This window comes from Lactuca saligna, chromosome 3 (assembly GCF_052625555.1).
Source record: "Lactuca saligna cultivar CGN05327 chromosome 3, ASM5262555v1, whole genome shotgun sequence".
Classification (NCBI taxonomy): Eukaryota; Viridiplantae; Streptophyta; class Magnoliopsida; order Asterales; family Asteraceae; genus Lactuca; species Lactuca saligna.
Window position 1 is genome coordinate 77,038,070 of NC_136419.1, and position 11,925 is coordinate 77,049,994.

Consider the following 11,925-nt stretch of genomic DNA (forward strand, 5'->3'; position numbering starts at 1 on the left):
CATCTTGGTGAGCATTCTTCCATAGCAACCAACTTTACCCGCCGCGCTCTGGTACCTATACATCACGTCGTGGTGCAGAGTATGTCGTCTACCACTTACAATGAAGGACCTCTTCTAAATCCTCATCACTTCCACCGTGTCGTGGTGAAATATCCACCACGTCGTGGTCTCTATAGTCCATAATTTGACCAAACCCTAAAAGTCAACAAAAGCCAACTGATGCGCATAAGTTGCATGTACATACCCTCTATGCTGGGCATACTACCTCGCCATGCATGCATCGGGGATCCTCGAACCTATGTTGCGCGTATTGGGATTACACTCGGCGTACGCCCCATATTTGTTCTTCCCACTCTCTTGGTCTTAATCCATTAAGATTGTCACACCCCCGAACCAGACGTCGAAAACGTCTGGGGGCTCGTCTAACTAACAATTGAATAATCATCACAATGAATATACATGAAACATAACACATTCATCACCAACATTACATAATACAACCAACATTGTTCACATCAAGTACATTGTCAAATTACATAAGTTCAAATTGTTAAAAATGCGACAAGTGATATTACATAAACAAAACCAAACACGCTTGCAATTCTTCCAGCTTAACGATTACCTGAGAATACAAGTTATTTTGAAAACGGTCAACATATATAATGTTGGTAAGTTCATAAGTATGGTTGAATAAAAATCTTTGTATCTTTTGTAAAAACCCAGAAAATCCGATATTTTCTGTAAATTGTCTGAAAATGATGTGAAAATCAAGTATGATTGCATGTCTGAAATTCATAGTTATAACATATATGAGTGTAGTTTAAATTCATTGTATCGGGAATAAGTGATAAACGTATATGAATAGTTTTCCCAGAAAATCTCATATTTTCTTGTCTTGATGTCTATGTTCTTGTCTCGTTGATTAAGTGTTTTCGTGTTGACACAATTAAAGAATTAACATTTTATGTGTTTATGTGGTGTTGAATCCCTACATGAGCCGTTATAACCATGCATGATAATGACTACGTCGCCTGTCTTGGCATTTTTCCAAACACCGGTCTTGCTAAGGATGTTGTCGCCCTAGACTGGCCTAGTCTAGCTGTAGCGAGCAGCTAAAGTGTGGGGGGTCACCCCGTATAGATCTATACACAAACTCCCGCTTTCCATCCAGGAAACTCTGATTATAACTACAAGCTACGATTGTACACTTAGAGGTGCCAACCGACAAGTCTCACTAGATTGTCAACCTTTCCCGTTTGATAAGATTTTCCCCATGTTTAATGGTTTACACGTAGGTTATAGATTTTTCCATTCCAAAGGTAAGTATATAAATTCATAAACTATGTAGAGGTATATTTATGATATACAAAGTATGTGAATTTTCATTCCAAGCCCAATTAACATGTAAATGGGCCACAAAGGTCCAATAACATAGTAATTTAGGCCCAATAGGCATGAAAATGGGCCACAAAGGCCAAAAAAACATGTAACCCATAAATTAGGCCCAAATTAACATGTAAGTGGGTCGTAAACCCACTAAACATGTCATGGAAAAAACATTGGGTTCAATATACACTTAATTGGGCCCATAGGACCCAATGGCCAAGATCGTGAATATTAGGTCCAATAAATAGTTATCGATGTGTTTCGTTCGTTTGTTTTACTCCGTTGTTTGTTTTAGCTCGAGGTTTATTAGATTGATAATAAAAATATCATTTTTTGTAAAAATGAAATTTTGGCCAATAACCTTCCAATGTTTAATTAAGGTCCAAAGTTTGTAAAAATGACACTTTAGTCCATAAATTATAAAAATTTGCAATTTTGTCTCAAATGTTTAAAAATTTACAGTTTTGGTCCAAAAAGTTTTATTTTCACTTTTAGAACCCTTTTTTAAAGAAAAGTGCATTTTAAACCCCTTGTTTGTAAGAATTTACACTTTCGGCTCAATTTTGGAAAATTTTACATTTTTGGTCCAAGTTGAAAATAAATGTTTTTTTAACCTTAAATCTGGTTTATTTACATTTATGATTCAAACTTTGGCTAATTATCATTTCTAACCCCAAAAAATTCAATTTTTCGCAGTTTGGGCCCCAAAAACCGTGAGGCCCAAATGTTGGCCCATTAAGCTTAAATTTTCATTTTTAACCCTTTTTAAAGTATGATTAAGATATAAATACCTTTATATTCATGTAGTACCTATTTGGCCCTTATGAAATCTTAAATGACACTTTTTACCCTTATCTTTTGTTTTCTTGACAATTTTGGACCTTTAAGAAAGTTGTTGTTGAAATCTTTTGTATCTTAAACATGTAATCATTTTTGGTTTGATAATGTGATGTATATAATGCCATAGTTCATAGATCTTTGTTCAATATTACTTAAAATTTCAATATCTACAAAGATCTAACATATTTTTACCAAATAAGTTAAGAAATCACACAAGACATGCATATAACACCTAGATCTACACATTTTTCTTGTATTCTCCCCCAAAAATCATATGAATACTAAAAACAGGGGGTGTATGAACTCACCTTTGCTTGATGTTTTAATTTTTGAAGAAGAAACGAAAGAGATTTTGGCCTTAGCACACCTTTTATGTAGATCTCGAGTTTAGGAAGATTTCTAGGAGTATGATCACCAAAAACTTTGCTTAAAAGAGTGATCTAACAAGAGAATGGAGTTATAAAACTTGGATGTGTAAAGACTTACCAAGAAGTGATGATTATCTTGTGAAAATCCTCTTGAGACGCAAGAAAAATCTTGAGAATTTTGGAGGAAGAAGGAGAAGAGTGCTTGAGAGTGATTAAGGAATATGTTTGATGGAGTATATGTGTGTGTGTGTGTTAGGCTCTCAGCCGAGAATAAAAGAGGAGAGGGGAAAGAGAGGGGTGATGTGACTAGATTGGTTACATGGTAGTTTAAAGCCTAGATGCATGTTGGATTATATGGAGGTGGCACTCCAAAGTCAACTCTCTTAATTCTCTTCTTTTTTTGTTCATTCATGGGTCGAGATTTTTGGGCCAAGAAGAAAGGGTGGTGTCATTTGGGTCCATTAATTTTAGTTAGGATATTTAGATCCTAAACATAGAATTTTTTTGTCCCATTGGACTCTTGGAAGCATTCACGACCTAATTATAATAAAAGAATGGGCTTATGGCTCACTAATGGTTAATTGGATTAGTTATGGCCCAATAAGCCCCATTAGGGTTAGAATGAATTATTATAGACCCAAATGATCCAAAATGTTTTTGATTTATGAATTAGATCCAATTAGGATCCAATTAGGGTTTCTAAGTCCAATAAGGTTGAGTTGGGTGCTTATTGGTCCATTAGGCCCAATAAGGAACTCCTAGTCTAATATGGACTTAAACCTGGATTCTTTGGGTTTTTAGTCTCTTTGTTGAACGTGATTGATGAGTCTAATGAGCATTGTGTGAGATTTACTTAAAGTATAAGATTTAAAATAGTTGGATGGTTACACAGGAATAAAATTTCCTAGCTAAACTGCTAGTTGTGACAAATACCATAGCTCCAATCTCAGATTTGGACTCCCTAGGGGCTCATACTCCATAAGTTCGTGACTTTAAGCCTTTGCATGGATGATAAAGTCCCAAAAACCAAAAATCTCGCTCTCTACTCCCAAAAAGGCTCATATCTCATGTATGAGGTGGTTTTAACGTCCAAGACAACATTTTTATGAATACACTCCATTAAGAACACTAAAAAGGACATATATTAGGCTCAGGAGTTCAACAACTCATAAAGCTTAAAGATTTGGGACCAAAAACCCTAAGATGGACCATATTATGCACAAATAAAAAAGGATGAGAAAGCTTTGAGCTTTATACCTTCAACTGATGCCCCAACCACAAAAAAGCTCAGGTCCAAAGCATGGACTCCAATTCTATCCTCTCCAGTGCTCCTTCTTCACTCTAAGGATACTACAAGAACACTTAGTAGCTCACAAATGAACACTCAAGCTCAAGGGACGAAAATTATGGTTTGAGAGGGTTGAGGGATGGAAATGGTGGAAAGAAATGAGGTCATCATGTTCCTTAAATAGGGACACACCCCTCAATTAGGGTTTTTACTCTGAGCCTAGTACGTCCAACGTACTAGGTGGATTCCGCGTCCAAATCATGCATATAACTACACTGAGCGTACACACATGTATGCCCTGCATACTCATTTACCACTTTTTCTCAATAAACGGCCAAACTTGACAATTACAATAGAACAAGGGTTAATGAGGTATACCTGGTCTCGGGATGTTACATGACCATTTTGCCCTTTTGGTCAATATTTGAAAAAAAGTCAAATCTCTCTAAATTCCAGGCTCTTACAGTTGGAGGCTGAATATGATCAAACCTAAGGGTTTATGGCCCTTAAATATTCCCCAAAACCCTAATAAAACGGATAGCCCACTGGGTCGGAGGCGTGTCGTGCCTATAAAGAGGCACCCTGCGCTTTTTGTTGTTAATTATAGGTTTTAAGATTTTCAGTAAATGCGAAAAATGGCTTCCTACTTCTCCCCGTCCTTTTAATTTCTTATGGACTATAAAACCCTCAAACTAATCATATGAGAACATCGTCGAGACTCAAGTGCTACAATTAAAAACCTCCAAAACATGAAACCTTCCAATAAACAATTCGGTAACCGGGTCAGTCAAATACTCAATTTAGGAACCATGTGTTACAGTTGTGGAACACCAATCATGATTAGTGAAGTGATATTTTTTTTTGAAGATATAGTAATATGGCCACAATGATAGTAATTTGAACCAAGGTGTTCATACTTACTCACCCTTTACTAGAAAATGGATTTTAACATCATTGGTTTCAAATTTGACTAGCATCTTCAACCCTCCAAGGCCACGTCTCAATTTCTAGGCAACTTTCTACCTCCTTAAATACTTTTACCTCATCAAATTCTTTTATGTTCATATCCTTAAATGCTTTCTTATTTGTACACTTGTATTCTTCTTTGTTGTAGTTACAAAAACTTCAAATCTATTATGTTATTTTACAACAAGAGAAGTCATTGACTTCTAGATCCTTATTATCTAACTTAGTCAAGTTATTAATTTCTATATCCTCAACTAGTTTTTTAGGTATTTACCCAAATGATCATGTCTCCAGCTAGATCCAGATGTCTATATTTTGATGTTGCTCACTTTTTTCATGTGGAAAAGTATGTTTATTCATCGCCTACAAACACTAGATTCATATATGTTGACTATCATCGTTTATAGACTTAATGTCTTAACTACCCCTTAATTGTTAATATCATTTTTGGTGAAGGAGAAAGACCAATTGAACCGAGATGCTTATACCCTAAACTCATTTACCAGTAGATAAATGATAAAAAGCTTCCCATATTGTATATTTAAGCCACATCAACAATAAGAAACTCATCACCATACAATGTTTATAAAACATGTGCCTTTGGTTAGCAGGAAAGGAATAAAAATTGAGGGAAAAGGATTCCAATTCCTTCGAATTCATGCATTTGGTTTGACTTAGATGGGGGAAAAGGATTCTTAAATTAAATAAAATTTCTACCATACAGAGGAAAGTGGATTCCTTCCAAATTTGAATGGAAAAAATTTCTTCACATCGAGGAAGGTGGTAGATTACAAAATACCCCATTTACTTATTAGAAACCAACCTCCACCACACATCACCACCACCACTACTACCTCTAACACCACCACTACCAACACTGCCATTGCCACCAATACCACCTCCACTGCCACCACCAACACCGTCACCGTCAGCACCACTACCTCCACTATTACTATAAACACTTGCCTCTACAAACCACCATCACCCACCACCACCAGTACCACTACTGTCGCCACCACCACTATACCTGATGGGTTTTCTAGATTTCTTCAATGTACTTGTAGAATTTCACATAACAAATTTTGCGGGTACATATAATCCTAGAAAATTGTATGGCTTTTCTCATAATAGAAACGTACTTTAAAACTTCAAAATAACTCTAGTAAAATCAAAAATCATAAAGGTTTAAAACAACATACCTTATTGCTATTATCGCAAATACCAATGTATTTTAAAGAACCATTTTTGGAATGCTAGCCCCAATAGTGTCGAAGCCTCTAATGAATCACACCCAAACCCTAGGAAAATCCTAGGATTGAAATAAAAGAATTTTGAAATTGCCTTGTGTTGTGATGAGTTCTTGAGTCTTGTGTAGGTCCCCATTTATAGTTGTAGGAAACCATAATTTGAATTCACGATAGTAATATTACATTTCAATTCAAATTCACTTTCATTATCAACAAAGAGGCTTCAAGAAGCTCTAGAAGAGCACCTCAAAACCGTCCCCTCCTAGGAAGGTTCTAGAATGCTTCCTTGTTCAATTTTTGAACAATTTCATTCTAACCCTTAGATCTATTAATTAATTCTAATTAATCCAGAACAATTAATTAAATTAACTTTGATTAATTATTAATTAATTACTTCTATTTCTAATTAATATATTAATCCAATAATATATTAACAAATTATTTATCTCTCTCTTATTATCAATCCATACCATTTCCTGGTTATGTGGGCAACCCAAAAAAAACTTTATTATTAATCAAAAAACTATACCAATTTAGTTAAGACCTTAGACATCCTAATCCAACAGTTTCCCACTTGGATAAGTCGTCAACTACAATTGCAAGTATAATTATCTGAGCAACTAGTAAAAAATGTATTCCAAGCCACTGCCGAACTCTGATTAAATCAAACATTAGCCCTAAGATAAGTGTTCAACTATTCCCCCGTTCTTCCTGATATCATATGGACAAGAGAAATGGATTAAAATCAATCTCATGGTCCAATATTTTTTTCTTGATTTCCCGATTTGTGTTAACGTCATTAGACTACTAATTAAACATATCAATTTAGTTCTGGTTGGGCCCAACAATTATAATGTTAACATCAAATCACTAAGGGGCCCAAAAATAACGTTTTTCCTAGTTGGGCCCAACAATTATTATTGTTATATGGTCTGATGACGATAACTATATTTTATTATAAATCTACCCCTTCCTGTCTCACTAGACTTTCCAATCTAATGCATTAACTTGATCGTGTCTCAAGTGAGAGGTTGTAGCATAGTCGTATGGAGTAAGAGACATGTGATTGATTTGTTGAGGGACTCTTAGATGTGTTTTGGGGCATTAAAGATAGGTTGACATTTCTTTTATTAGTTATGTATTCGATTAATATGTGGGCATCTATTATGAACAAATTTATAAGATTTTGGTAAAAAGTTGAACTATTAGGATTTCTAGGTGTATAAAAGTTAATTATATTTTGAAGTATAATATTATTTTCAAACATTGCCTACAGGGTGGGTCATGTATTTTCTAATGAATTAGATCCCCTTAGCCTCTACCTAGTCATTGATTGTCTTTGTATTGGAGAATGAGTCACACATACCTCCAAGAAAGGAAAATACATTGCATAATAGTAAATGGTGTTTCATGTGTGGCAAACCACATATGACAAAATATTGTCTAGAAAGTGTTTCCAATCGAGTATATCTAAAATGGAAGATGAGCCATTCAAGGAGAAGGCGTGCATGGGATTGTTGAAAGTCATCAACAACATCAATGCAAAGAAAGTGTACACACCTCAATGTTAACCTTCTCATTGTTGTTCGTCATCAAGTTCACTTGAACCTGTCTTTCAATTCTTTCTCCTAAGTATAAACGAACATGAGTCTAGCACCACTTATCACAAACTTGTCTCTACAAACTCATCGTGCAACACTTAGTCCTTAACCAAATCAGTCTAACTTGAAGAACTCTAAAAACAAGGAAGACCAAGTAAAAACAACTAAGGAACTATATGAGAATGACTTGTATTACAATATGAATGTTCATAAAAAAAGGAATTATTTAAGTAAATATATAATAATAACAAATTACTACGTACTAAATATTAGGCCACCAGGAGTACCCACCAGTAACTAGGGATGAAAGTGAGTTCAAACCCAAACCAGATAGACCCGAACTTGGAAAACCTTAGATTGGTTAACAAGATTTTGCAGGATCGAAAACCGGACTGGTATAAATGAACTGATTCCGGGTAAGGTACAGGGTAAACTTGGTTTGGAACCGGAATACTAGGAAACATCAAAGTTGGTCCGAGGGAACCAGGTAAAGTGGGTCTAGAACCGGGAAACTCGAGAAATTATTGAGTTAGTTGAACTTTGAAAATTTACAGCGTTGATATTCTGATTTCAGGGGACTATTAGTCATTGAATATTAAACCAAAAATGACAAAACTATAACCTGAAATCATGCACAAACTCTAAAATACACGTTATAGAAAACCTCATTATAATCCGACTTACGAATGAGATATGCATGTTTTAAACTTTTCACAAAAACCGGTTCCAAATCCTAACATTGGTTTCGGTTCTTAAACCCAGTTTAACTAGACCCGAAGGACCCGAAACCCCGAGATAGTCATTCTTTAAACTTGAAATCCAGACCAGTTCTAACAGTTTCGGTTCCAATCCAGTTCGATCCAATTTTTTAATTTTAAATCTCATTCCTGCCACAAACCGTGAATGTTGATATTCCCACCACTAGTGCGACATCATTATATCCATCTTATTTTTTTAGATAAAAAATATATTTTAATTATTTATAATATAAAGAGAAGTAGGGATGGAGAGAGATAGAAACTAATTGGACATTGTGGTTCATCTCTCCGCTACAAATGACCATGTACAACTACCAACTATTAACCACCATGATGGTGTTCACGGAGAATGGTTGTTGTCAAATGGACCAGGGTGACGTACGTAATATGTATTCCAGATAGCATTAACACAAGTCTTCTCCAAGCGCACTGATACAAGTAAATAGATAGACATCTTTTAAACAATCGTATTCTAGATACTTACAAAAACTTTTTACACAACTCTACCTCCGGATCTTTCCACCAGTTTTGAAGGTTGCCACTATACGTATCAGATTCACTCAAATAGTATCACGTTCACTCAAATAAATTATCAGATTATTAGGGTTACACACATTATTCCATTCAAATGGTACAAAAAGCAATTTGGATCATCTTTTTGAAGCCTCAACATCCATTAAAAGGAACCTCGACGACACCTTTTCCTATTATGAGCAACTCCTTCAGAGTGAAAACTCAATGGATTATCAACCAACTTTGATTCTCTTGACATCACAACCAAGGCATAGTTGCCCATCAAATCTAAATCGTCAAAGACTGTCGAACCAAAAACAATGATCAATTTTCAACATAGACTTCACCTACGACAGTTTTTGTTTGTCCTAATAAAGGCTACATTTTCGATCCATATTGAGTTTAATAAAATAATCCACATAGACTTCAACTTTGACCAGTTATATCATCATCATCATCATTATCATCATCATCATCATCATTACAAAAAACATAAGCTGCAAAATGGCTGATATAATTTCAGCTTTTTCCTAAACGACCAGGCTTCATCATCATCTCATACAAAAATACAACAAAAAGTTTTCAAAAACACCATTAATGGCGGATCTAACTGTTTTTACCTGTACCCCATTACACCATTAGCAAAAAAAAAAAAAAAAAGGGAAGAGAAGATTATAATTTCACAAGAAAAAAGATACTAAAAAAATTAACGCCATGAAGAAACAGTGAGAAGAGGTACATTGTTCCAAGCAAGCGATAGAAACCCAGGATGAGAATCGATCAAATTATACATTTCACTGTAATTGTAACTCCATAGCAGAATCTTGGCTTGACTCACTGCATAATTGCTGAAATTTACTGTTTCAAAACCGGAATTTTCCATTATTATCCGCCATTGTTCTTTCCCCTCCATCCGTTCCCTTTTGCTTCCTTCTTCCTCATGCCCCACCGCCGCTGCTATTCGCCGGCCGAATAACGATCTCTCCACCTCTAACCTTTCCGGCGAGTCTCGGGTCATGTTGGGTTCAAGAGATTCAAAGACAGCTGAGTAGTAGTTTAGGGCGTTGTTGAAGCGTTGAAGAAAGCCTACCTGATTCAAATTCGCTTCGTACTCGCCTAAAGTGACGATACTCGGGTTCAGAGATTTCGCCAACTTCAAAGCCTTCTCAACGGCCATGGAGTTCTCGTCGAGCAAATTATACAACTGGAGCATGAAATTAACAGCTAAAAACTCATCTGCATCGATCCAAAAGCTTGACACGTTGAGTTTTTCGATCGGAGTTAAAATGGGCTCGAACTCGAAATTCAGATCTAGAACCTTCGCGAACTCACGAAGGCGGTTCCCGGTTGCGAGAAGCTCCGGAGCCGGTGAGTCTCCCAGTATTAACGCTGGAATACCGGACACTCGGATTCGAGTTGGTTTTCCGGCGGGTCGGGTTGCTAGGGCTTGAAGAAGTGCTGCCCATTGAACTCCTTGAACTATCCCAAAATCGACGATGTGGATTTTATCGGCGCTTTCTGTTGCTTCAAGGATTGCTTGATTTGCAGTGAGGTGAGCGAATTTGAAGTAAGGACAAGCGTCGTTTAGAGCTTTGTAAGTGAGAGTGAACTCCTCCCGTGACGTTATATCGGAAACTGCTCGCGGTTTCCGAGTGACACGACTGTGGAGTGCTTCGGCGAAGTAGAACGCCACTCTCTCGGTGGGATCTCCGTCGTCAGCGGATAGAGAATCGCGGAAGCGAATCAATGGTGTGATTGCATTTCCGGGATCTGTTTCGGCGACTCGAGCGCAATCAGTTAGGGTTTTGAGCAAGGGTTTTGTCAAAATCCTCTCTGGTGAACTGGTAGACGCAATATCAGGTTTTGATGGCGGAGATTTTTCCGTTTTCGGAGGCTTTATTTCCTTCTCAGGCGGTAACAGATTATCGGAAGCCAGTACTGGCGGCGGCGGTGGCGGCCAAGTAGAGTTAGCATTTTTTAGATCCGTTGAGCAAGTGAGTCGACTCGGACAATCGGAAAACGGATCGGCTGCGTAGAGAGTGAAGTCCGAGCTCGGTTGCCACGTCGAACTCTCTGTCGTCGAGTCTATTAAGCTTTCCATCCACTCGTCGGTGTCGAACTCCCCCACCGATCCTGACGCCGCCACAAAATCGGCGAACCTAAACCCTGGATGCTGGTGGTGATGGTGATCTAGGTTCGGAAACTGAAATCCTGCCGCCTCTTCGGCTCCGGTCACATCCGCCGCACCTCCTTCAAACGGATCGGAAAATCCGTATGCAAGAGTCGGAGATTGGTGGCCGGTGGTGCTCCAAAATGGATTTACGTTCACAGTGACTAATGGCTGCTGGTGTTGCTGCTGTTGATGAAGCTGTTGTTCTTGTTGTTGTTTTTGCTGAATAACTTGTTGGGCTATGGCCATTAAATTGCCGCTGTCGGTGCACATATATGCCATTCTCCGGCGAAATATAGCCGGCGACGGTGTCTGTCACATCACTCTCTAGTAGTGAAAGATGGGGAGTATATATGAGCAACGGCAAAGTAGAAAAAGGGAAAATTTGAGAGTGAAGGGGGGAAATTGAAACGGTAGTCTTTAGAGAACAAAATTTCAATGATTAAAGTTATCCTTTTTGTCAATTATTTTCAAGTTTTAATCTATAAAATATTAAAATATAAAATTATAAGGTAAAAAAAGTATAGAAATTAAGTAAATGACGTTTTTGTCCTTTGAATATGTATTGTCTCTCTTGAGTCTTCCAAATTCCAATAATGTAATATGTTTTATTCCGGATCATGTTAATACTTGCAAAATTTTAAAGTCAATTAATATTTTCAATAATATTTATTTTCAAAATAACAACTCACAATTTGATTTACAAGTTTCAATATACGAGACATTCGCTAAAAAAAATCTTGTATGACAGGTCTATTCATAAAATCATCATCAAAAGATTTATGGTC

At 36.8% G+C, this 11,925-nt stretch overlaps 1 protein-coding gene across 1 annotated transcript; it reads right to left on the reverse strand.

Annotated features, from left to right (window-relative positions):
• Positions 1-9,460: 9,460 nt before the first annotated feature.
• On the reverse strand, positions 9,461-11,572 carry LOC145036917 (scarecrow-like protein 4). Its single transcript, XM_078985443.1, has one exon. The coding sequence runs from the start codon at positions 11,417-11,419 to the stop codon at positions 9,674-9,676; it is 1,746 nt and encodes a 581-aa protein (XP_078841569.1). The 5' UTR covers positions 11,420-11,572; the 3' UTR covers positions 9,461-9,673.
• Between the last annotated feature and the right edge of the window lie 353 nt (positions 11,573-11,925).